General features: G+C 38.8%; 1 protein-coding gene across 2 annotated transcripts in view; it reads right to left on the bottom strand.

Annotated features, from left to right (window-relative positions):
- The window catches only part of NFX1 (nuclear transcription factor, X-box binding 1), a 75,290-nt gene that overhangs the window by 16,459 nt on the left and 31,074 nt on the right, over positions 1-27,757 (bottom strand). For both annotated transcript variants that reach the window (XR_005103711.1, XM_037383863.1), the window contains exons 8-21: positions 26,684-26,783; positions 26,241-26,458; positions 25,046-25,143; positions 23,571-23,601; positions 22,160-22,242; positions 21,537-21,645; positions 15,993-16,112; positions 15,231-15,310; positions 14,666-14,896; positions 14,301-14,374; positions 11,607-11,708; positions 8,223-8,264; positions 7,765-7,863; positions 1,292-1,358 (exon numbers count right to left, since the gene is read on the bottom strand). Coding sequence is in view for 1 of the 2 variants with exons in the window: in XM_037383863.1 (XP_037239760.1) it covers positions 1,292-1,358; positions 7,765-7,863; positions 8,223-8,264; positions 11,607-11,708; positions 14,301-14,374; positions 14,666-14,896; positions 15,231-15,310; positions 15,993-16,112; positions 21,537-21,645; positions 22,160-22,242; positions 23,571-23,601; positions 25,046-25,143; positions 26,241-26,458; positions 26,684-26,783 (1,454 nt within the window). In the remaining variant the exon portion in view is untranslated. The remainder of the gene's footprint in view (positions 1-1,291; positions 1,359-7,764; positions 7,864-8,222; positions 8,265-11,606; positions 11,709-14,300; positions 14,375-14,665; positions 14,897-15,230; positions 15,311-15,992; positions 16,113-21,536; positions 21,646-22,159; positions 22,243-23,570; positions 23,602-25,045; positions 25,144-26,240; positions 26,459-26,683; positions 26,784-27,757) is intronic.

Raw genomic sequence — 27,757 nt, 5'->3', positions numbered from 1 at the left:
CAAACTTTGAAAGAAGTACTCAAAAATAGACTTCCAGATGTAAGGGTGCTCATTATAATTAAAAGATCACATGCTCTCTAAGGGTGAAATATGACAGACACAGCTGTTGTTTGTATTTATATTTTTCAACCTCTGAGCATTGGAGATGCTGCTGAGCTCTCTGGTTCTCTTGTTCTGCCATTTTTGGTATCACTAATTCATTGTATATTGCAGATTCAAGACATGTGATTGCCCTCCCCCCCCCCCCCCCCCATTTATCTTGGTTTGATATGCAGTTATATATATAGAAATATGTATATGTGTACACCTGTGTATAATAAAGGCAGTATATAATGGTACATATAAAATAGGATAACCACTGGCAACACAACATTAGGCAAATTATTTTTAGTTGTTAACAGATGCACAGAAGAGTTGTTATCAGGTGTCTGAGGTTGGAGGGGCCTGAACAGAATTCGACACAGATGGCCCCCTTTTAGACTGTCATTCCAACATGGAAAACAATGGGCAAAGAACATTAGACAGGTGGACAAGCACAAAGATTAAGTAAGAAACATCATACATAAAAAAGAAGGAATAAGTTAAGTAACTGTCCTCAGAGGTTAGAGAGAAGGAAATTAACCCTTTCTACAGAAGATTAACTACTTCTTGAGCTAAGGGCAACTGAGGACAGTATGGTTTACACTGTCCTTTAAACCACGTATACTGGGTCAGGCACAGCGCAAGCCAGGAGTATGCTAACATGACAGGCCTGAAGGTGGAATTCTGCTTTCATTGAAACATCTATGATTGTGTCTGTGGGATCAACCTCTCTAGGTGTACTGGAGCCTACCAAACACCTGTGGCTGAATCAGAGTCTTGTTACAGAAGGAGGACAACTACCTCACACACTGGCAAATGCAAGAAGGTATCCACAAATTTGTGAGCAAGTTCCACTACAAGGATCAGAAGAACCTAGGCTTTCCTCCTCAAAGGCTGCACCGTTAAATCTTTGATGATTAACACTTTATTAATGGAGATCTAAAAATTAATGATAATCCATTGATGCATTAAAGCCTAGCACTGGTTGAATCTTTAAACAAAGCCTGGCTGTCACCAAAGTGATCCTGAACTGCTATGTCTCCTAAAATTTTTCTTCTGTTTATAATTAAATTGTGCACTCTATTGGAGCCCAAACAAATCTAGTATCAACTCATAACTCTTAATATTAATAAAGTTTAGTAACAAACTCCCCCCAAGCTAAACAAAACTGTTTCTTATAAGAAGTCATACAGAATATCTCAATACTGACCTTATTCACAGCTTCCACAAGCATTCTCATTTCCTTCTCAATGTCACTGACGAATTTTAAATCCTTCCTGCAAGAACAGCATTCTAGGTAAATGAGGCAAGAAAGCGTACAAAGACGGAATATCTTTTGTAACATTATTTTCAACAAGAACAAAATTAAAGAACTCAATTGATGGAGGAAGCAAGAGTGAGAGTACATTTTGGTTTATATACTGCATCATTCACATTTCAAAAGTGTTAGTATGTCATCGCTATTACAAAAAGAATGTATTACTTTTCCTTCAAACCTTAGAATTTTATGCTAGGTTCCATGATACAACTCTACTGTCTGACTTTTGACATTTTGATTTTGAAGTTGCCATTTCAGTCTTTTTAAGTTACTGACTGGTGTTCAACTTGTCTAGCATAACAGAATGGTAAGAACAAAAGCAGCAGCATAAGGCTACTTTGTAAGCAAACAGAAAGTTCTTATATGAGATATTGAGGATTTTCTTAAACTATTTTTTTTTTTAGCTTGCTCAATCACAGTAGGTCAAGTCTTTCACCCAAGAGTGAGCTCTGCACCCTGTTCTTAAATAAGCAAGTAAACTAACTCCAAAAGTAAGGGTGTTATTTGTTAGGGCACCATCCCCAGGGGGGAAAAAAAGGCTATCTCAAGATTCCATATCTCAAAGCTGGTTAGTAGTAAATAATCTTATTTCTTCAACAACAGGCACCGTTCCATACCAACACAACACCAATTTGTAAATAATGTCAGAATTTCATCAGTCAAGAGGGGCTCGTGAAGCAGGCACTACCATCTTTGGTAGATGCCCTACCACAGTTCTGGATGCTAAAGTGAATGCATCATCAAAAGACCAAGTGGTCTCAAACACACATGCCAAATGGCAACACTGAGTACATTAGCTACCAACATCACTCGCTCACTGGTACGATGAACACAGCCCATCACTGGAAAACATTCAAGGTTTTCTAACAGTGGACGGATGCTGCATGCAGTTATCAGAACTCCTGGATCTTCAGTGGAGAAAAGTATTACACCAGGAAAATTGCACCTGGACTTCCAGAGTTAATAATAAAGAGGACTCCAGACACCAAGGCTATAAAATACAGTCAGCCACACAGGGTGAAGCTTTAGAAAGAACATTACAGCAATAATCTCAGGTTCAAAAGAAAAAAAAAACCAAACAAAAAAACCCCAACCAAAACCACTAATCCCTTCAGGATGACCTTAACTTCAGATTACCAAAAAGCAAATGCTTTTTGTGTAACACCAGCCATGAACAGCCAAATTTCAAGGTGAAATTATCACAGGAGGTAGGAAAAAAATAGAACCAACAAACCAATGAGAAGGTCCACAAGCACCTGATGTGTAATTTTTAAAAACCTACTGAGGAACTAGCTCACAAACTAGGAAATGCATTTTAAAAAATTAACTTTTCAGGAGCCTCTAAAAACAGAGTTATCAACTGGAAGCCATCAGTGAAATCAACCAGGTGGGAGTTCTTTCAGAAACACCTGGAATGTCTCTCAGCATCAAGACTTAAGTACTCAAATAGGAAGGCAAAGCAGAAAGGATACTATGCTGGGGACACGGCCAGGGTGGTGGTGACAGCAGAAATCAATTTTTTGATTGAGAGAATGTTATTGCCCTGTACAAAAAGGTGAGATGGACTGCAGCAGATGAGCTGTACAGAAACTAATTCATGGGCAACATCTAACATCCCTACTTGCAATCATTCTCTAAAGAGCAGAAGCAGGACCTTACTCCTTTTTGCTTGTAACATACTATGCAATGGCAGAGTTGTGACTACCCATATGTGTGTTCAAAGGTGAGGGAAGTGTTTTACGTGCCCTTTGTACCTCCAGAGTCTTTCATATAGAGTAACTTCATAGAAGAACAACCCTCAGTCACCTGATGACCTGAGCGAGCCCCAACCTACAGACTGTTCAGATAGGAACAACAAAGGACAGGCCAATGCAGCTGGTGGAAGGGACAGAACAATTGCTTTTCCTTTGGAATCATCAAGAAGACTCTGAGGGAGCACGATTTGCACTGAGGAATCTTCAAGGAAACGGTGGACTTCAATATTCCTTAATCTGAAAGTCTCCTTTGAAAGAGGTACCCTCCACAAATATCTGGATTGCCCTAGAGTTCTGGATGTATCAGCGAACAGCTGAGAATCCAACAGGAAGATGCATCTTCTGTATCCGTATGTTCTGAGTGAAGAATAGTACTTCAGGCAGTTTACTCCTCTGCCACTAAGGCTGACAAAGCACAAGTAAGATTTTCTATACTGTATCAAACTTACCTCGGAGATCACTGCATGAAACAGTAAAGAAAGAATAAAGTCTCTTTTCAACTGTGTGCAGTCTTCGCTTTCCACATTTGGGAGCAAACCTCATTAGGCTGCCATGACCTAAGAGGAGGGGAGCATCAGTTCAACACGCAAGGAAGCACACTCTTTATCTCTAGTTATGCAGAAGCACAAACCCACACTTCATTGAAGAGCAAAAAGAAGTCTGCAGTTGCCAAGAAACATTGGCAAGCTCAACTGTTAGCAAAGGTATTGAAAGGCTACTGGTAGCAGAAACCATCCATTAAGATGAGGAAGACAATGAAACCTGCTGTAAATCATTCACAAGAAGATGGCGGGGGGGGGGGGGGGGGGGGGGGGGGGCGGGCAGTGCAGGGGAAAGTCCTGCAAGCTCAGTAGTCTTCTCTAGATGATCCTGATCAGACACGCAGGTGGGCAGGGGCAGTGAGAACTGGCTACTGTTTATTTCTCACCTGTACTTCTCTCTGGTTCTGGGGTACCAGTTTTAGGTTGCTTGTTTCAGTGTCTCACCAGCTTGCTCATATCCTGTTTGGGACATTGCATTTGTCGTCATCCTGAGTTGGAAGTCACTTGTGTATTTACAAATAAACCAAAGTACAGTTCATACTGCCCTATGAAAACAAATGGAGTGTCTCCATTTCTCAGGACACTGACAAGTATCTATTACCTGACTGATGCATATTCTCAAGTTTTTTTTATTCTTTTGGGGTTACTCATCTGAGCTCTTACAGTAAGTTTTCCAAGTTTTGCCAAGTGTGTTTTGTTATTTTAAAAGGAATGCTATTATTGCTTACTAGCACAGAAATCATGACTTGCACACAATTCTTTCAATTAAGCTATTTATGACTGGTTATGGGCAAACAACCAGCTAACTGCTCACTGTGAGCTCCTGTGTTCTAACCTGCAACTGACACTTAATGAAAAGTGTCAATGTACAGTAAGGAAATTAAGTGGTGCTTAGAATAAACACATCTGACAGTGGGTACACCAAAATTCTGCAATGTGGGACTTAAAGTCTCTTTTTCTGTGCAGGGTCTATAAAGGGTGTACATTAGGCTTCTCCTCACCTCCTTGCATTTTATGTAAGCGGCTTCAGTTCCTCTCAACCACACCACTTCACATGAGAATGTTCCTCATTGCTTGGTTTTTCACTGTAGTCCTTCCTGTGTATTTTTTTGTTTTCCCCAGATTTTGCTGCCTCTGCTAAAAACCTCCTTATTCTTGCAACACTGGCCAGTGCAAGATTTTGCCTTCAAGTGACTGACATTCCAGGCTTGCAGCTCACCAGTCATGCACTTGAGAAGCTGCCCTCACTGCCTCTTCCTTCAGGCACACACAGGAGTGCTTGGCTCTGCCTTCATAGTCTACAACAGCATGTGGAAGGTTAACTCCTGGGAAAACTGGCTAAGCAGCTGCCTACAAAGGACCCATCTTCCTCTGGACCCCTCTAGAATTAACCATTTGATCTGAGATTTCCCTGGTCCATATGACTGCTGTGGGGTCTTGCATAGGTAGTGACAAAATAAGAAAATCCTCTTCTGCATAGCTGTATGTTGCCAGACATTCCAGATGTCCTCCTCTCCTTCTCCAGTAGTCTTAAACAGCAGCCTTAGCACCATCCTTGTCAAACTGGGCATTGATACTTGGGCCAGTCTACCCTCCAACTTCATGTCAACAGGCAAACCTGAGCATTTACTTGCTCTCTGTGTCTGTTTCTGGAGCCTCTTAGCAAGGTCAGTGCTGAAGTGTCCACCCAGCGGATCCGTACACCCTGACCAGTACTCAGTCATGCTGATGCAGTCATCTCCATGTCAGAGGATGGAATCCCCTTGGCAGCATGGTATCTTCTAATGTAAAGCTGCACGGCGTAGAGACTTCTCATCTGACTCCTTGTCAGATTCTGACAAACACGTCAGCAAGATAATCATGCAGCAGCATTACCATGCTATTCCTGGTACTTCTTTCTCCTGTCATTTTCCTACAAAGGAGAAAAATTACCTTGACACACTTGCACTTACACATCATCTTCCCGCTACCTGAGTTGTACAGCATCTTGGACCTTTAGGGTTCTGGAATTAAAGATTACAGCTCAAAATCAGGAGTCTTTTCACAGCTTCCTCAAGTTCTCTCTGTAGATTTGTAGGTGTGCATTTTTTTTTTCAGACCTTGACAACATATCAGCTCCATTGAATTGCCTAAAGATGATGAATCTACTCATGGTTTTGGCAGCTGCCCCCTTCCTTAGGCAGCAACCCCGAATGCACAGGAAGGCAGCTGTGGTATTTCTCATCATTCTGAGATCCCATACATAGATGTATAACTTATGCTCTGCAGAAAACCATAAGCCCTGAACTCTTGCATTACTGGAGTGACCTGCTCAAACAATAAATGCACCTGTCAGAACTTATACAGAACACCGAGCTACCTGAAAAAAATACTGTAACAGATACACTTTGTAGGTCCTGCTGTTAAGAGGGAAACCCAGATCTTCTGCAAGACTGTTGAGATAAAAGATCATCAAGAGCAGTCAAGGAAGCAAGTTCATAAAGCCACAGCTTTATGTGAGCAGCAGTCTGCAATTTGCAAAGTGAGCTACGTTAATACACGAAGAAACAAATTTATCTTGAAGACTAGATAAATGAAATCAAGTAATTCAATGTGCAAAGTTATGACTTGAGGACTAACAAAAACTTTTGCTTTAAGCTGTGATTCAGTAAGAATAGCCTGGGTGTATTAGTTTATTGTGTGTTACCAATATAAAGTGGCTACAAAGGAAATGCAAGTAAAATTGCAGAATGACTGAGAAAAGATACTTTCAGACAAACATGGAAGCTATTAAGTCTAATTCTCAAGGCATCTGTCAGACCCCAGACAATCCGAAATTCAGTGCATGATTCTGGGCAGTTCTGTCCATGAAAGATGAACACTGAGCTATGGGTGGAAAATGGCTGACAGGAAGGTGAGATTGGATTGTACTGAAAGAAAAAAAAAAAAAAAAAAGGAAAAAAAAAAAGGAAAAAAAAAAAGAGAGGCAACTACACACCACAAGGTATTAAACACAGTAAGAAAATGAGAATGTGCGCTTTGTTTTCTGAAAGAGGTAGAGCAGAGCATATTCTATACAAACATAAGAGAACAGTCCTTATAAAATACCCCTTTTAAGTCCAAATACTAATAAAACTACCTCCACAATGAAAACATTCAACTCTTATATTGCAGTGGGCTAATAAATATGAAGTAAAACAAGAGGTGATTTACTCTTAAATTCTGTGTGGCTATTTATGTAAAATCTTCACTTGTCTCAACACATCAGTAAAGAAAGGATTTTCAAGCAGAAAACATCCTCACAAAAATATGAAATTTATGTATCATTAGGATACTGAAGCAAGAGCAGATGCTCCAAAAACTTAGAGGTAGTAAAAACTAATGTCATGCCTACAAACACAAGAGTAAAAACTCCTTGGACGACACTATTTAAGCATCTGTTTAAAAATGCGTATGATCCCTCCCTGTCATTCCAGATTGTGTAGTATTTATTAGTGTGATGTTTTTGATATTACCTTGCCTTCCTATTCCCTTGTTTTCAGATGTTTCAGTCTAGCAGCCCTCTTTGCAGTCAGCACTGGCATAGGCTTAGCTCTGCATCAATCAATTTATTAATTCCATTTCTTTATTCTTAAAATAAAGGCGGTAAGGCAAAAAAAATCCAAGAGACTGGTGGAGCGAAATCGTATCAGGCTATGAGAGCCTATCTCATTACTTCACTATCACTTTGTCTTTATCTTGGAAAGTTTACAAAGAGGTCCAAGATGGGGGTTAGTTGTGTATGGAAGCAGTGGAGATGTGAGAAGTACAGGTACTGATCTGTAGTAAGAAGAATGGTGGAAAATTATGTTCTCATTCTAAATCTGCTCCCATTACAGAACAAAGCAATCTATCAGGCACTTTTTACTTTTCAGGTTCTCCTTTTGGAGGTCTTGAGAAGCGTACATTACCTTCTTTGACTCAATTATCACCTACAACCAAGGTTTGAGAGAAAACAGGCATTTTTTTCAAGAGTAAGTACTATTTTGAATTTCCCATCTTGCTCTCAACACTGTTTACTTATGACACTTTTCATCATTAGAACACATACCTTGCATCTTCTTTTAAAAGGTCACTGTACTTCGGTCCAGAAGAACGGATATTAAAAGGATCAGAACTGTCATCTATTTCAAGAGCCTCAGCAAGACGCCTAAATTTGAGGGTAGCAAGAAAAAAACCCAAAACATAACAAAACCACAACCAAACAAAAATAAACACACAAATCCCCCCAGCCTCCCAAACATGTTGTCATTGAAGAGTAAAGATACAGGTTACTAATACGGATGAACAGCTCGTAAAAGGTACAGTCTGTACATTTGAAACTCATTTAGGACTTTTCACTAGAATATTCTACTCTCAGATCACTCAGTATAGACCACTGTAACACAGGAATCATCTCCACATTTATCAGTTCTCTAGGTCATGCAGGAAAGGATTGAAATTTTTTCCATATAGCATTAACTTTCTGAACATGGACTACTGAAAAAAGCAAACAAGTTCATTGCCCACCTGTTCCTCTGAAGAGCTAAGCATTCCTCATCACACTGCAACCTGAAATATAAAGGAAATATAAAATTAGAATCACTGCTGCTACTCATACTTTTCAAAGTGTAGCTTTGTGGCGTCATACCATTATCATAGCCTAAAGAAGAGTGTGTGAGAATAGTTTGTTGTATTACATCAGATAATACAGCTAAAAATAAAGATCTTTGAGCACACAAGACCTTCTCCAGGTCTCGAACAGAAGCAGCAATTACCAAAGCCATGCAGAAGCTGAGAAAAAAAGCTTCTGAACTAGATTCTATTATATTGGTAAATTAGATCGTTGAGGAAAAAAATGCAGTTGGTATCAGCATTGAGGGGATGCTAGGAAGGATGGAAAATCAGTAAAGGAAGATGTGACAAGGTCATTTACTCCTACGCATCAGAAAGAAGAGGAAAGTTAGCTATTCTTATGGAGGATTATGATGGACCATAGAAATCACTGTTTCAGCTGAGCCCATAACTTCTAGTGTTAGCAGTTACGAATTTCAGGTTTTGGTCTAATCTTTGAAAGGGATTTTATAATTTAAGGGACTGAAATGTCAGAGAAGGATCAAGAGTTCTCCAGAACTTCACAGTGGCAGTGACAAACTTCTGCCCCTTAGACTGCATAAGTGAGTTAATTCTGTTGATACAAGTTCCTTTATTTCAAACAATTTCTACAGGGGATAGTGGTTGGCACCCTAAGATCAAGAGCCAATCCAAGTCATTTGCTTGAAGAATCATTTTCTCCTCCTGTAAGAGAGGAATGTAGCCAATTTAGAGAAGCTACCCTAGGTCTGGCCAAATCTGCCACAAAAAACCCACCCCAAACCCTAATAACGAAACAAAACTAGAGTATAAAATGTTTACAGACAGGACCAGAGAAAGAAACAGAGAAAGGAAATATCTGCACAGTTTGCAGAAAATATTCTGTTATTGTCATTAAATGGAACGGATTTGTAAGTTACCTTGAAAATACTGAAGTATGACAATAAACTAGAAATTTAAGAATAATTATTTAATGTGCCACCATCTCTTTTCACCACCACCCCTGTATTTGGTAGATGAAAAGAGTGGGGAAAGGAGAATACTTCCTCTGGCTGTCCTTGAATAAAAGCTACCTGCACAGTTCAGATACCATATTATGAAAGACCTGCACAAAGAAAAGCCATTTTTGGTAATTCCAACTATCCAAGCAAAGGGCAGTGTAAGTCTGCCCACACAGAAAGATGAGCAGCAGTGACTACAACACAGCCTGTATTACACACTGCGAAGGCTGCGACACCAACAGACACTGGTGTCTTATTTGCATTCCTGGAAAGTATACAGCTGTTATGACAAGACTTGCAGCTTCAATAGCTGAAAAGGCCATTCCTCCTTCTACCACCCCCACCCTCCCCACTGAGTTCTAGCACAGCCAAATGGTTGTTTGCTTTAAACAGTGACTTTGTTTTGGAGAAGCTGAAGTTAGCTTCGTATCATTGAGTATATTTATATCTGGTTTGCACTGCGATACAAAAAGAACCAAGTAGTTGAAGCTCAATCTGGTTAAAGCAGAGATTATTCCACAGTAATTCTAGAGACAAAATTTAATGCTTATATTGTACATTTTTGAGTACTCAATTAATTGAAACAAACAGGGTAGGCCAAAAAAAAAAAAAAAAAAAGACTAAATTACTGCTTCCTATTTGTGTCTTTATTATACCATGCTTATATAGTGCTAGTATCGCTGCCTTTAAAGTCACGTGCAGGAATCTGTATGGCTCTCCCCCTTTCACCTTGCTCCCCAGCCCCCTCTGTTTGTAAGTATCACACTGGCCCAATGAGAACAAAGCTGGAGACTAGGATGAGCAGGTGCTCCCATGTGTCATTTCTGCTGTAAGTTCATCTTGCCCATACACTGAATTAAAACTCAATGCAGAAAATGATCCAAAAGGACTGTAATAATGTGCTCCAATTTCACAGACGTTAAACAAAACCAGAAGAGAATGACTAAAACGGTTCTTGAAGTATGCTGGCGTTACCTTTCGATACAGGAAGTCGTGAAGCAGCTGTACAGGAAATTTCACTATTTTGACTTTTACAATATAAAGGAACATTAGATTTTAACACACATAAACTGACTCTGAAATAATCAAATTCACAAATAAGAAAGGAGAGTTTTAACAGAAATAAAATAAAACCAGAAATTAGGGACTTCAAGGGCAAAGACTTGAGGAAGTCAGGTTTCTGAAAGAAGGATGTTGAAAGAAAAAAAATTCTTTTAAAAGTAAAAAGACAAGCTATTCCAAATCCTGAGGAACATCAGGAGGAATGGAAAAAATCACAAAGCTTAAGTCACAAGAGGTTTTGTGACTTCACAGCAAATTTGCAGTGCCAGCCAGTATGATAACACAAAAGTGCCAAACTGAGATACAAATGTAAGAAAATAACAGCCTTTGGTTTGGGCCCCTCACTACAAGACAGGCACTGGGGGGCTGGAGTTGTCCAGAGATGGGCAGCGGGGCTGGAGCACCAGTCTGATGGGGAGCAGTGAGGGAACTGGGGGTCTTTAGCCTGGAGAGGAGGAGACTCAGGGGGGACTTTATTGCTCTCTGCAGCTGCCTGACAGGGGGCTGCAGGCAGAGGGGGCGTCAGTCTCTTTTCCCAGGTAAGAAGTGACAGGACAAGAGGAAACAGTCTCAAGGTGCACCAAGGGAGGTTTACTTTGGGTATGAGGAAATATTTCTTCACTGCAAGGGTGGTCAAGCACTGGAACAGGCTGCCCAGGGAGGGGGCTGAGTCACCATCCCTGGAGGCGTTTGTAAAACCTGTAGATGAGGTGTTTAGGGACACAGTTTAGTGGTGGGCTTGGCAGTGCTGGGTTAAACGGTTGGACTTGAAGATCTCAAAGGTCTTTTCCAACCTAAATGATTGTAGGATTCTATCTAAAAAGGGTAATAGAGAAATATTATAAATAGTAAGATGATGACTAGGGGAAAATATGCCCTGTTAATCATCCAGGAAGTAATGCTGGATGCTGAAACAGAAGATGATAGCAAAAAGTTATACTGTCTAGATATCTGAAAAAAATACAGAGAAACTGTAAGGAGCTTGCTGGGTAGAAAGAAACTCTAAACTCAAAATTATATTGTTCCATACATAATTCTAACAAACCAGTCAATGATAGAGAACTCATTCTACATGCAAGCAAAAACATGAACCACTAAGGAACAACAAAATACTTCTAGCAGTATTGTTAGAGTCAGGCTATTTAACATCTTCCTATTTTAGGTAGTATTTTGCTCACAATATTACGTATTTCCTGCATTGCCTATGTTTCAGGTACACGCAAGGGTTTCAAATACGTTTCTACATGCATCTCCTTACCTTGCCTGCTTCATTTCTTTTTTTGTAATAAGCCTACTGATTTCCACGGAATCTCCAAGCTGTAGATCTGTTAACTTAGTGGCTATAGATATAGCAGCTATTCTGAAAAAGAAGAGTGTTAAGACTTCATTTGAGACAACATGTAAACCTCCGAAAAGGCATATAAAGCTGCAGAATTAAGCCTCCGGGTGGAAGACGGACGACAGACTGACCATTTCCTCATCAGATTACAGAATGGGACTAGTTCCACATCACCCGGTTTTAGGAATCTTAACTAGCTACGTAAATTAAGAAGTTACACTATCATCTCCCTCAAACAACTAGAAGCAAGACTAACACATGGACACACTTCTTCAGCGAATTTTTCAGAGCATCAATTCTAAGCAAGTCTAAACTAGGCAATACAAATACTCTTTCTTCTCACCTGCTTAATGTTCAAATGACAGCTAACCTTATAGCTTTAATTACCTTTTAACTTCTATGTGATTCTTCCTTACCCACGTGCAACTAAAACCTGTACAGTGAATTTATGAAGTCCTTAGAAGTTCGCTTAGAAAATATGGATGATACAAGTCATAAGGAAAGAGCAAAATGCCTACTGATACTATTATAATTTTCTTGTGAATGATTCTTCATCATTCCCTTCAATAACAAGCCTTCCCAATCTGATTTTCTTGCTAAAATGCCTATAACTAAAATATACAAGTTTTTAGTGAAATATTCCACACCATTCTCAATGGAACATTCTGTCCTCTGAACAATCTTTTCTGTTAAGTTCAGATAAAAGAATATGTTTGACTGTGTTTTGCATCACAGAGAACTAATCATCTATCAGGAAGGAGGTTAATCATATTACAGAAACACAAGAAGCACCAAGAGGCACCATCAGCTTCATATTTATCAGGTGATGACAAAGTCTAGGTAATGGGCAACAAAGTCTAGGTAATGGGCTGTTAGATGATATGACATCATCATTTGTATCATGTGTACAGATATAGCAGCACACTCCCTCTTCCCTTTGCTGTCCCCTTGGGCATTCTTTCACTGATATCCACTGACAAAGCTCAAAGTTTTTTCATCACTCCCGTAATGTTTTTAAGAAAACTTGGATACCCCATTAATTTGCTGACCTTTCCACAGTAGTACTACAAGAGTTACATTGGTGTGTTTGTTTTTTGGCTTTCATTTTCTCCCCAAGTGCGTAGATGGTGGGGAAAAAAGTCAAGTTTGACTCCCACAAAATCAGAGTATTTTTCTTTCAGCAACCTGAACGGCTGGAGTTACCATACAAACTCAGCCGGCATTCAATGCTGCTTTTGTTAACATCACATGGGGCAAGGGTAATTTGTAAACTTATATGAACATATTTGAATGAACAGAGAGGGACACTTGATTTAAACTGACCATTTTTTTCCCTTCCTCTTGACTTGGGCTCTGAGTAGATAAATAAATACGTATGTGTTCAGCAAGGACTGCCACTGACTTTCAAGAACCACTTTCAAAAATTTAGACTTGTAATTACATTACCTTCCCAGTTTATAATTAACAACAAGTATGTGTCCAATTAAATTGGTTGAGTCAGTCTTCTGATTTGTACCCATAGAGAGACAGATCTTAACAAAAAAAACCCCCACACCTTTTTTTCTAAAAAAGAAAAACTATCACTACTCCTGTAAGTCTATCTTGCATTCAAATTAGTATTGACTGCAATTGTTCTTAACTGCTCCCGATTAGCAAATTTTTCTCCTCATTCTCATTAGGTAGTATTAAGCACCTATTACGTAGATGCTAAACCACCTTCTATCAGAATTTGAATCTAGGCAGTGCTCAGCAGGAACAAAGCAGCATATCCTAAGCTGGGCTAGTATCTGGCCCTCAAATAGCAGTTCCAAATAAAAAAAAAAAATATCATTAAGCAGCTTTTTTAGAAAGGAAGAATCCGTGACTGTGCTCTTCTATGAACTGGGATGAAGAACTCTGGTTGCCCATCAACTCTGCACTTTAATTTTTTGACTCTCTCTCAATCAAGGCCTCAGACTAAGTTTTTTTAAAAATTATTACTGTTTTGCTATTTTCATTTCAAAAGTTCCAAAGCCCTACTCCTCTTCCTTGCCCTCTCTCATAAGAGAGAAAGCGAAATAAGTTTAGAAATAGGATCTAGAGACAAATTATTACAGAAAATGGAGCTGGGTAGGAATCAGTTTGCATATTAAGAACCAAGATTTAGATGCCAAAGCTCTCCTGTATACATTTTGCTATTTCAGAATAACTTTAAATCACTCTCGAGCTTCCATCACCTGTATTGACTAGGTTCCATCACACACTAAGGGAACTTGACAGCAGCTCACACATGGACTGCTACATGTAATCACCTGCATTCAGAAGCCTGAACCTGGAACTGCCCAATTAGTCTGTATCTGGTTGCTCTGTGTGGGTAGAGCAGAGTTCTGCAGATGGGAAATCCCAGCCTCGACACACCACCACAGTTACACTAGCAATGGTGAAGAGAGGAATGTGTTCCAGTACAGCATACCTGGTATGAAAGCCCAGGGGACTACAAAAAACGAAACCATACATGTAAGTACAAAAAAGTGTGGGAAAGCATGTGAATTAGATATATTTAGTCCAGCCTGAAGTTTAATGAAACTGAAAAAAAGTCCAGTAAGGAATTAAAAGAATTATTGCAATACAAACCTTTGATACGTATTAGATGCTTCTGAGCAAATCATACTCTCCTTTCTTCTTCCACACTCACACTGAAGATCGACCTGTTGTACCACACAAAGGAGTATCTTTTTAAACTTTTTTCTTTTTATGGCCATGGAGGAGTGGAAGGGAGGTAAATCTATTCTTTTTGTAAGTCCCATTTTAGTGGAAAAATGGTTAATTAAAAACGATGAATAGCTTTTTTAGAAAAACTCAATATTGTAAGTTTACAGAAAAAATGTCACGCTATCAATAAACAAACATGCCATTTTTTGTCACAACTGTTACTTGCTGACAATTAAACCATAAAATTTGCCTGTGAATGTGCAGTGAGTTTTCTTTCGGTATCTAACCTTTGCATTGCAGGATGTTGTCGGGCAGGGTGAAGAAGGATGACATGGAGCCATACAGGGATGACTACAATATAGCCTTGGAATAATACATGGCTGTTTACACTCTTCATCTATAAGACATTCTCCCTTATGACAGATTCTTTTACATTTGTGCATTCCACATTTTAACATTTGATTGCAGCGAAGTCCGCAGGAAATGTCAGTGAGATGACAAGGAATATTACTTCGCAGCTGGAAGAGGGGAGGAAAAAAGATGAATACTAAAAATGAAAAACTACAAATGCAAATCTCAAACTACTTCTAGTGTTCACACCTTCATTTGGCACTGTCCACACAAGAATCTGAATACTAAAACATCTTGGGACAAAGACTGAGTTTTTCTTTGTATCATAGTCCAATATAGCAGTTGTTCTGAATGTGTATGGCAGAAAAGATACACTTTTCTGATTTAATCAAAACTCAAACTCCAGTAACATATTCCATTCTAAAGAGGCTGCAAAAAAATGTAAGCCTACAGTCCCAGAACATTATTCAGTATTCAAAAACATTAAGTGTCCAGACTTACTTCATGCTTGCCCATACACCATTTCTGAGTGAGATAGGTACAGGGTGGACATTTCTCCTCGCTATGACATGAATGGTACACTGCAGCCACAGAAATATAAAAGCCAGCACAGTTTTATCAGCATACTTCAGTCAAATGCATTAAAGGAGACAGTGATGTCCATTAAACATGAGTTTGCATTTCAGAACTACACAATTTATGGGAAGTATGACGCTTTATGCAAGGATAATCTGTTCTTTAAAATACTCTTTAGAAATTATGATTGCAGTTTTCACGTGAATATTATTCCATATTTTTTAAATTAAATAGCAGAGAATTTTGTGACTTTAAGCAGAGTTGTGCTATCAGACAGAATTTGTCAGAAAGTGTATCTATTTGACCTGTGCTATATTTTTGGTGATCAGCCAATATAATTCCAAGAAATGTAGAAACTAACTGTTCACTAGACTATCCTACTGTTTCAAGAGAGCAAATTAATCTTTGGAATATAGCATGTAATGTGTTGTGACTATTAATAATGATAGGAACAAAATCCAATGTTTCACCAGTCAGAAGTATCACTACTAGTATTCACAGCAAGTTTTTAGTCGGTCGGTTTTTAAGCGGAGACTTTTGGAAATATTTACAACTACTGAAAAAGCACCTAATGAAAAAGCAAATATATTCTCAAATGGACCTATGTACGCTTTTCTACATTTTGATTAAAAAAAAACAAACAAAAGAAAATAAAAAACGCAAACAAAACTGAATGGCCTGACTTACCTGGATGATCACAGTCATGTGGCCTGGTGCACGTTTTTTTACACTCTGGTGGCTGAGTGCCACAGGGGACAGGGGGGTAAATCACAGATTCACCACAATAACAAGTTAACTCGTCAAAACCTGAAAACCAAGTCAAATATATCAGCATGGTTACATGTATTTGCACTCGTCCTCTATGAGAAATCTTCAAATAACACGCAAATATTTTACTCCAGCTTTGGTTTTTGATATTTAGCACTTTGATATAAAGTGAATTTATTAACTTTTGTGGCTCCTGTAAGAAAACTGGACTGTGATCACTTCATTAGGAATTGTGCTTCCTTTTAGAGAGCAGTTCTTTGACAGCACCGTTTTAAACTTGAGCAAGAGAGATGTTCATGTCAAGTTGAAACCCGTTGCTGTTCTATCCTTGACTTAAAAATGGGGAGGTACCTCTTGAATTCCCTTTCAGAAAGCACATCATCCAAATCTTGTGCTCCAAATTTCTCCCTGCCATCATTTTTCCAGACCAGTGGTTAGACTTTTTTTTTTTTTTTTGCCAAGCCCTGCACATGGTACCAGGAAGATTCCAGAGAAAATTACCAAAAGGCAGCCAGTTGTGGACTTCTTCCATGATTTCTTCTGTATACTTATGTCATTTGGTATTACATGGATCCTCATAATTTGTCCAAATACTTAAAAACCAACTTTATTTTATATGTTTTGGAAGTTCTGTCTCAAACAGTATACCTTCCCCCCCCCCCCGCCCACCTTCCACATCTAGGAAATTTTAAAGTCATCACAAGATTCCAAATCTCAGTGATAAAATAAACAACAGAATAGAAATACTTACATATACCATCCCAACTAAAATTTAACACTGCACAGAAATTAATACAGTTCACTGCTGGTTTTCAGACTATAAAGAAACTGGGAGGGAGACTGATTGGAAAGCAAACTACAGTTCAAGCATAAATCCTTAGAAAAACAGAACAGTACAAAAATACTATCAGAAGTCATATAGAAGAAAGTGTGAGAACAAAAAGAGAGTATGTTTGGTCTGTAAACAAACAGAGATAGTGGATCAGGAAGAACAAGACAGAACGATGGAGAAGATAAGAAAATAATGGGGCAATAAAAACAAAACAACTCCAACCTGAAGACAAGACTAGTGTGTTAAGGGAGCTGCTGAATTCAGTAAGTTCTCTGACTCTGGGAATCACAAGATTCCTACTTCCTAGTCTACCAAAGCAAAATCTGGTAACACCAAAACCCCAGAGATTCCTACTGTCCACTTCCATGGATATGATGGCTGCTGGGTCAATATTCAAGTCCAGCCAGCAGCAAGACTGAACACGTCTTCCAGAGAGACAAGACACACAATCCATATGTGACAATAGCATGACCAGATGCACTGACTAACACGGAGCCAACTGAACAAGAGTCACGTGAACAGGAATACAAATAGTCAAGCCCTCTTCCTCCCCTCCAGCTTATAAGGATTGAGGTTCACTAGTGAGGACACACACACACACACCCTCTAGATGCACATGCACACCACATTCATGGATCTCAAACACAAGCATAGGCTCTGTCTAACATCCACACCAGAACAGAACCCTTACCTAGTATTGGCTGAAACCTCGGGTATTTCCAGAGTCAGATCTCCTACTAGCCAGTCAGTCTAGCCTTGAAGCAAGTTCACTAGGAAGTTACCCAGGCATACACAGGAATTAACAAATTAATCAAATTAACAAGGGAACTGCACACAGCCCCGGTCTCTCCAGGTGCTAGCACCCCAACCAAGGGGCCCCTATAACTTGTGATCCCACTCTCCAGCTGCTGGCATACTGTATGTCCGATCTCCCCAGTTGCTAGCCTAGACTATGTGCTCCCATGATCTGCAGCCAAGTTGCTGGCATTTAGACTTCAGAATAGCAAATGAGATTACACTGAAAGATACTAAATCTTATTCTTAACCAGGACACAACAGACAGTTGTCACCAGGTGCCCAGGGCTGTCAGAGATGTGCACTGAACCAGCAGTTTCATTTGTGCAAATGGCACCTTTTATCGCCCATTCTCTCCATTTTCCACGCATCCACCTTGATTCCTCCCAAATAATCTACCAAAGTAAATTTTTCCCCATTGGTCCCAGTTTGGCTACATCTGTACCCAAATCTGCTACTACTAGTATCATTTGCTAGGTCATCCCAGCATTGCACAACTACTTAATTCTGTTGGCCTTGCAACAGTCCACTCCCAAAAAGGTTCCCAGTACCTCCCTTCTCCAATCACCTGTGAAGCTCAGTCATCGCTTGCCCTTAACATCTGTGAAATCCATCCATTCCTCATGGTAGTGAAACTTCTGTCAGCTTTTTGCTGTGTTTTTTGTTGTGTTCAGAAATTTCTCCCATCCAGTTGTTTTTTTTATGGTCCGTTCAGCCAGCTAAATCTCAGGCCAGGTCCTAGTCATTTACCCATGTATCTTAGAGTGCAAAAGTTACTACAAAGGATGATAATTTTTGTCTAATGAGACTCAATTACAATAAACTCCAGCAAATAAGAGTGCTAGGGAGAACAAAATGTTAACGGTTAGAAGGAAGAGCTGGAAAGTAATAGGAAAAGCGCAGAACTTTCAGAACATCCATGGACTTTCTGTGAAAAGCAAGCATAGAAAGAGCAGGTCTTTTTCTGTCCCTCACTGCAGGTCTTGAAACAACCTATAACCCTCCGGGCTTCAAAGCCACAGATCCTCCTTAGTCCAGGATGATGAAAGGTCAGAGACCAAGGTCCCTGGAAGACCTGAGTGTTAGACAGCTACACTGGCTGCTTGCTATTGATGAGAACCAGTAAGTGAAGAATCTTAATTATAATGAAGGTTCCTTAAGTAGCACTGATTGGGATAATGGTGAGTGCAGAGAGGTATGATCCACAGTAGAAATACAACAACTGACAAATTAAAAAAAACCAAACACCCCCGCCCCCCCCAAAAAACCTACAAAACAAAACACCAACCCTGACTAATGCTGACATCATTTATTTTCCCCAAGAGATGTACTGCTGTTTGGAAGTAGACTGGGTGTGTATAGACACCATGGCATAGAATGGGACCTCACCTCCCAGCACTGAGGCAATGGCACTTGAAAGGTAAAGTACCTGGGAAGCACACAGAACCACAGAGGTGTAGATGCAACCTAGCACTGCACCTTGATGTGCATTACCATTCCCAGTAAAACCAGGAGTGGAGATGGAGGCAGGGCAAGAACTCCAATCTGAATGGTAAGTGGCTTGCAGCTGACTATGCCATGGCAAATGATAACACGGCTGATACACCCAACTGAAAAGTGATGGCTAGACAGGTGGATCAGAGTCAAGGATGGACTTCTTAGTGCTGGGAAGCACTCCCCATCAGCTACAGAGTCAGAATCATGTATGCCTCTGAAATCTCAACTAGCAGCATCCAGGGAAAGCAGGTAACAAATCTTTGAAGATACTGCTTAGCTGATTTACCTCTGGACAGATTCAGAACGGTAGGTTTCAGGGACACAAAGGTTTAAGCCAAATGATCATAAGTATCTGGCTCCTTGAGTAGTGAGCTGCTTTTCCTGTGCTCAGAAAAGGGCCTCACTGCAGAATTTCAGCAGTGAAGCTTTGACCTCTCAATTGCACCACATACAACAGTGGAAAAATTTACAGGGTAGGCAATCCTTAGATCTCCCCAGGCTAAGACAGGCATCTGAATCTTAGTCCTGACAGTGAAATACAAACCTCAAAAATATTGCAGCAACGCAGAGAAGTTTAATGAAGTTGAAGATCATACCCATAAAACCCAGTGAAGGAAAAAAAAAACCCCACCTTTAGAAAAAATCTATGCAATCTGACTGAACTATAGCAGCAGTTACTAACAGGACCTCTGAGACGTTCTGATTCCTATTTTGCTTTGTGAAGAGAAATGTTTGGACACAGAATCTTTTTGCGTTAGTTTGAGGGGTTTTTAGAGGGGTGCAGTCAGCATGCCTGTCATATTCATAGGCTAGTAAGAGAAACTACAACGTTACTTCAACCAGTGACCTTTAGAGGCCCTACTGCCTTCTCTTTTCCAGCATGTTTCCAAGAAAACATGACCTCCATAAAAATGGAGTGCTTTGACTATGCCCATGTTCATCTGAAACAGGATAGACATGTACTACTGCAGCTAAGACCCTTCCAGCTGTAAACATACTTGTCCCTCTCCTTTACACAAACATCATGAGGTCTGGTTTGCACTTTCAGCATCTCACTGTCCTCTTTCCCACATCCCAGTGAGCAGTTCCAAAGCTGCACCCAGTTTCTGAGAGAGGAGACTCATTTTTCTCCACCAGTGACTGCAGAAGTACTAGAGAAAAGACAGTATTTGATGAAAGCCAAAGGGGAACTACAGGTGAGTTTTTATATTCCATTCCAGAAACATTCCACTCACAGTTTTATTGTAGGTTACAGCAGATGCAAAAACACACCTAGAATTCACAGCTGTAAGACCTAATGGCAATGGATTTAAAGAAAATTTTCAAACTACTTAAGCAAACACTAAGTGGAAGGATGGATACAAGCTGAAGAATCCATTTAGGGCTGCTTCTGCCCAAATTTAAAAAATTGCATTTAATAAGCAGCTTATGATTTCTGTGATAAGCTATATCTACCTAAGAAAAGGGAAACCTGTATTAGAATATGAAACGGAAAAAAAAAAAATTAAAACTGCCATCACACATGAAGAAATTCCAGATCAACTAAAGGTTCTGCTAGCAGAAGGAAATACAGAAGCATTCTTCTGTCTGCTTCAGGCCAAAAATCAGAAAATGTATTATTATCTACCTATTACAGTGGTGCAAAATAATCAACATATGGTCCCCTACATCGAGTGATAAAATGTAGTTGTAAAAAACTAGTGTATTAACTGGCACACCTTTTAACACTTGTCTAAAGCTACTGCACTAGCTTAAATCCTTAAAACAGTTCAACAGTCCTAAGAAAATCAATACCTGCTGGCTGTCAATCTATTTCTATTAATTCAGTACTAATTTCCACCATCCAGAACGTGACCAGAAAGTCTAAGACACACACGACTGATATCTCTTATTTCTTCAGATGGTCCTGTCCAGAGAAAAGAATTGCTACTGTACCATTAGGAAAGTCTGAATTCTAAGCAAATAAAATTCTGCTACATACTTTAGCAGTTATTACATTGTTAAACAAGAGCACCCTTAACTTAGAAATTACCTTTCTAAACTGCTTTTGTTTTCCTTGCATGATTCCTCAAATATTTTAAGTGATTACTGGATCAAGATACATAACTAAATATATTTCACTATAATTCACTTTTAAATAGTTAACTATTAAAATCCAACGCTTAGTAATCTCATCTGCAATGAAATAACCTTCTCTTATGAAAAAACAGAATCAAAATCAACTGCATATTCTTCAGGTTCTGGTCAATTTTGATCACATTCTGTGTCCAACTCTGACCATTTAAGTGAACAAATTTCTATAAGTTATAAGAAATAACATACTCCTGCAGATAACTCACTTGTTTGCCAGCACGTTTGACAACTACCCCGATGACAAGGTTCTTCACATCTGTGAAGCCCACAGTTGAGTTTACGACCACAAACCAAAGAACACTTATGTTCTGTGTCCTAAGGGAAGGCAAGAAAGAAAAAGTAGAATTAAAATATAAATCCTATTAGGATTGGGTTTTTTTCTGTGAGGTCATAATCTACCAATTGACAAAACTGTACGGTGCAACAAATACCTTAGGCTTGATCTATACAGTTTTTCCATCACTGTATGGATACACAATTTTTAAAGCGGATTCTGTTAAGACCTCTGTTGCAGACATAGCTACATGACAGCTTATGCTTCTTGTATTAAGTAATATCCTTCCCCTCCCTGTTCTCCCTGGAATCACTGCATTGACAAAAAGTACCTTTACACTCATTTAATTGCATTTAGGCTGGAACGTAGTTTTACAATTGTGATAACCATAAAAGAAACGCTGCAAAATAAATGTACATGCACACAAACTTTCCGAGCACAACCAATACTGCAAATAGAGGCTGAAGATGCACAAAAATGGAAAGATACAAAAGCAAAAATGTCTTTTAACACACATTACAACGAACAATTTCATAAAACCACACATAAACTTACCACACAGCAAACTTCATTACACTTGTGTCGTCCACATGATCTTTTCTTGTTGCATCGCTTGTCACACATGAATGTGATAGCAGCTATGAAAACAAACAAGAAAAACAAACCAAGAAACGGTCATAACTTCTGTCTTTGCTTATGCTAAGAACAAAAGCTGCAATCACATTATTATGCTAAGGCTATCGCAGCAGAGCATGGTCTAGAAGAGACCAATACAGAGTAAGTCAGCAAGCAAACTTTTAAAGTATTTGCTCTCCCACATTAACCCCCCATGTGAACATTTGACTTCCTTTAAACAAAACCATGTTCAAAAGCATTTTGGACAGCAGAATACATGAAACCAGTTTATTTCACATTACTCTTTACACCATAAACTCTGCAAAATAGAACACAGCAAACAGGATAACCTGATACACTGGAGTACCGCAAACATCCAATTTAAGACTGCTCAAATTGGTAAGACAGTAAAAGTCAGCTAAATACAACTACTGCTGATATGTTAAGGAAACCAGTGCTGACAAAGAACATCCGTATCACTATCCACAAGTGACAAAAGCAATCACTTCTGGATTCTGAAAAACATAGTCTTCATAAACAAAAGCTCAAATTAGGGAATATGCATATTACTTCAGTATCTTGTAAATAAGTACCTCAGTATGACAGGGGCCCATCAAATAAACATTTCACTGAGGTGAATTTTGAGATGTGACATCCAGAATACCAAGAAGTGTCAAATGGGAACTCTCTACCAAGCTCAGATGCAAAGACCAGCAGCATAAAACTGTGAAGTAGAACTAAAGCTTGTATTTCCCCAGGAAGTTGGACAAGAGCAGAGCAAAAGCATTATTTTGCATCTGAGCTGTGCAAGTTGACCCAAAGACATGCAGGATGGTAGGGGGCAACCTACTGAATATGGCAGGTGGCGGAAGAAACTGTTCAAATTGGCACAGACAGCTTGTCTGGAATCTTTGAGATCAAATGCTGAAGAAGTCTTTCCTTATGCAAAAGATGTAGAGAAATGAAAGAGATTTATCTCAAACCTCTTCCCGAAAGTAGTAGCATCTCAAAAGGTGACAAGTTCCACATGGAAATACTGATTAAAAAAGCAATACTGATCAGATGTTTGCCAACTCCATCAATCAAACCCCAAATTAATATGAAATGTGTATTGTTTTTAAAACAATTTCACATTATATCATAGAATGGTTTGGGTTGGAAGGGTCCTTAAAGATATATAAGTCCAAGCCCCCTGCCCTGGGCAGGGACACCTTCCACTACACCACGTTGCTCCCAGCCCCGTCCAGCCTGGCCTTGGGCACTGCCAGGGATGGGGCACCCACAGCTGCTCTGGGCAGCCTGTGCCAGTGCCTCGCCGCTCTCACAGTATTTATTCAACATAATATTGTACCTTTATTTCTGAGAAGAGCACATGGGACTTCCTAGGAAACAAAGAAGGAGCCATTAGGTTAAAACAGATGAAACAGCTGAAACTTACTTATCTAGAAAATACCGAGTCACATGGTACAGAAAGATCAACTCAGTTTTTACGTGTATAACACTTCCATACACAAAAGTTAAAGAAAAGCTAGGAAAGAACCCTTTTAAGAAAGATCTTTTTAACATGGTACTTCTCCCTTAGAGATCCAATACTAATGAAAATAAAATTCTAGTTTTGTATTCCCACTCATTTCAGCAGATAACGCTGTGAAGTGACAGAAACAGGTTTGTCCTAAGAAAATAGAAACTTGCATGGAGGAATACAAAACAACCAAAACAGCTCTCCCAGAGAATACTGACAGGACACAAATACATGCTTTAATCAGCTGTTCCAAAAATGCAAGTCTGACTTGATATGGGGGGAGGGGAGAGAGTTAAGTCAAATCTCATGATCAAAATTTTACCTAGATTAAAGACCCTCAACATGAAAACGAAAGGCAATGGATGAAAAGAACATACATGATCAACTACATTTGAACCTTCAGTCATCACAACTTTACATTCTAAGTTGTCATTTCTGAGCACCACATTTTTTTAATGACATTTAAATTATCACTGTTGATCATAATTTTTCAAGTAGCAGCTTTCTGGTGTCTGAGAAGCTACACAAACTAAAACCCAAACTTCACTACTTAGTTTCAGGCCTCAAAATGAACAATAATCTGAAGCCTTCTACCCCATAACTACCTTCAGCACACTGGTAGGAGAAAACTCTTCCAAACTCAAGCAAGCCTCATTCTTATGTACTTATAAACTTATATATTCAGAAGCCATCCCTACTTACAAATGACATAAGTCAAAAAGTCATCAAGGCTCCTGTGATAGTAACCAAAGATTTCAAAGCTATTATGACAGAAAGTAGCATAGTTTAAAAATATACTACTTATAACAACTGCTGAGAATCTGCTAGGTCACTATATAAATGTGCAAAGAATGGGGACCAGTAAAAACTTCATCTTCTTTCTAAAAAATTCTACAAGTCTACAAGCTATTAATATAAAGTTTTATTTAACTTTTTATGTTGGGCTACCTTTCTTCCCACAGTTTACATTACTCTTGGTAAAACTACAATTCTTTGTGCTATATAAATACTGCAGGATAATAATATAGGACTTCGCAGCCAGCTTAAACATGATTCTGAGTAAATGCTGCAAAAACACTTCAAGAATTGCCTTCACAGTAAGAAATTTATGTTAGCACTTCACAGTATAATCTAGCTAGCATCTATCAGTATACAACGAAGGTTTTTGCAACTAAGAAGCATGGTTCCTTAGACTTTCTAGCTTTGTTTTCCTTGACAACTTCAGCTCCTTTTTTTTCCCCCACAGCTTTAAAAGAATCAACAAAGATTACCAGTTGCCAAGTAAGGAAGTTTTATGCACTCACCTTTTTTTTGAAGCCACACCTACAATAAATATTTGATGTGTGAGAACACTGTCTACAGTCTCCTTCATGGCAAAGGCTTTCACATGTATGAACGAACTCTAGCAAAATGAAAATACAAAGATCAATAATTAATAAAAAAATTTAAATCCATGACCTGGTACTCCATATTTATTAGGAGCATCACTGGTCAAAGACACTAAGCTTACGTGCAGCTGGGTTTCCAAACAAGTTCACTATTTTGAGTTAAATGTGCATAACATTTTGTCATTATTTTCAGCATTTTAATCATGAATCAACAGACTGACTTTCAGGTTTACAATGAACATTGAAAATGCATACATTTTAAGTATTTTTTATATTACATATATAGAAAAAACCAAACCAAAACAAAAAAGATTTTGCGTGATATTATCTTACCTAAGTTCCAGGAATTTTCAGATAAGTTTTTTCTTTCTTTTCCACCCAAAAGAATCACTTACTATGCATACCTTCATATTTCACTTACTAGGTTAACTGAAATGGAACTAAAAGCTAAATCACTCATTCCCTTTCTACTTGTTGCACTTGGACTGACAGAACAGATCAGTCAATAAGAAGCTGTGGTCTTGACATCATTGGTCTCTCTCCTCTCTAAAGTCTAAAAAATCACAACTAAATATGTAGCCTGTAAAACTGGAGCTTCGTACAATCTCACCGTTAAATACATTTGAATTATCTAATGCACTCATTCAAGCGTCAAGTTGTGTCTGCACATAACTTCCTCCAACTTTTCAACACTACTTACTTTGTGACACACAGCAGCAGGAAATGAGCGTTTACTGCAGGCATCTGAACAAAGTAATTTGTCTACCATCCTCCACATGAGAGTCAAAGATCTAGGTGGGCTTTTAAAAGACATCAGTGCATGCTGCTCTCTGGAAATTCCTACAGGTCTGTTCCTCTACCAATATAGCAAAGGTGCATGTAAACAAAATTTAAAAGGCTAGCTAGTGTTAGTGCTTCCTAGAAAAAATGATTTTCTCATTTTAAGGTATTATGAACAAACAGCCAGACAGCAGGCTCTGCAGGGGCTTTTACACTCACTTCAGTTAAAACCAAATAATTACTTCTTGAAATGAAACAGTTAAGGACCACTTTTTTTTTTTCTAAACAATGAGATAATTTGAATATTCTGATTCAATAAAGTTCTAATTACCATAGCTACCACAAGAAAGAGGTTTGCCACATGTTTTTCCACAGGACGGGATAGGGTCTGTGCATACTTTACGTTCAACACATCCTAATTCCAGTAACTTGCTGAGAGGAGTCTGACCACAGGGACAGCGATACACTACTTGTGGAAGTCGTGGACAGAGCTGGCAAGGCTGAGGGTGGCATACTTGCGTACAGTTGTGCCTCCCACAATTTAATTTTCTGGAAAAACACAAAACCAAAGAAACAAAAACCAAAAAAAACCAAACAAACAAAGGAGAATTATTTAAGAGAATCACGATCACAGAGTGTGAATAAAATGACCTTTTAAGAATTATTTATAAGCATATATATTTATAATTTCTATATATTATTTCTAAATTATTTCTAAATATATATATTTAGAAATATAAATATTTCTAAGTCACTAAATTATAGTGACCTTACTTGCCACATATGTTCTGACATGAGAAATTCCCAAATCCATCTGAGAATTCTTCCTTTGTCCCACACAATACTTCTTTAAAAGTGCTTCCACAGTAACACACTGAAAGAAAGCCATATTCCATAGAAAACACAAGAGAACGTCAGTGACAAAACACCTCCAGCAGTACGGCAAATATAAAAAGGTAAAATATGAAAATTTATTACAGTCGTTTTTTAGAAGGATAATGAAGTTGCTCTTCTTCAGATTTATTTCAGCAATAGAGGTTTCTCAGTCCTACAGAAGTTTGAATTCCTTTTCTATTTGTTTTGATAATAAGATAAAACTAAAGGGGAAGTACTATCTGCACAAAAAGCTTACTTATTAAAGCAGTACACATGAGTTAATTATTACCTTAAAAGTTGAGAAAATTAACTCACAACTTCCTATATAAACTGTTCAACTAAAATTTATTTGTATACTGGTACACATACTTGGACAAATTAATTTACATTCAAGACCAAGTTTAGAAAATTTTAACAGAAACCACGAGTAGCTTGTTGAAATGTGCTTTCCTATACCTCTTTCTATTCTTCTTCCACACACTGTTTAATCAAGTCTCAGAATTATAGTAAAAGATTAAGTGGGATCATAAGACAGTTCAGGTCAGAAGGGACCTCAGGAGACAGGCTAGCCAACGCCCTTACTTAAAGCAGAGTCGGCAATCAGATCAGGCCATGATACTCAATGGTTTTTATTCAGCTGGGTCTTGAAAACCTGCATGTTTCCAAGGAAAGAGTTTTTCCTTATAGCTAGTTACAGCGTTTTAACTTGGGCTCATTCTCTCTCATCCTCACCACATGCACTGCCCGTCTGCAGCCTTTCGAGTACCTCCAATCAGCTACTCAAAGGCCACTACTCAGCTTTCCCAAGCTAACGGAGCCCAGTACCACCAGCCTGTCCTAACAGAGCACATGCACCAACAGCCTAATCATCCTGGCAGGATTCTTTCTATTCATGTTTACATTCCTATTTAAATGTACAGTGATGCTGACACATTTTCCATTTTTTTAATATTCTAGCAATAGATTTTGGTT

This window comes from Falco rusticolus, chromosome 4 (genome assembly GCF_015220075.1).
Source record: "Falco rusticolus isolate bFalRus1 chromosome 4, bFalRus1.pri, whole genome shotgun sequence".
In the NCBI taxonomy this organism is placed as follows: Eukaryota; Metazoa; Chordata; class Aves; order Falconiformes; family Falconidae; genus Falco; species Falco rusticolus.
This window is presented reverse-complemented; position numbering and strand designations above follow the sequence as displayed.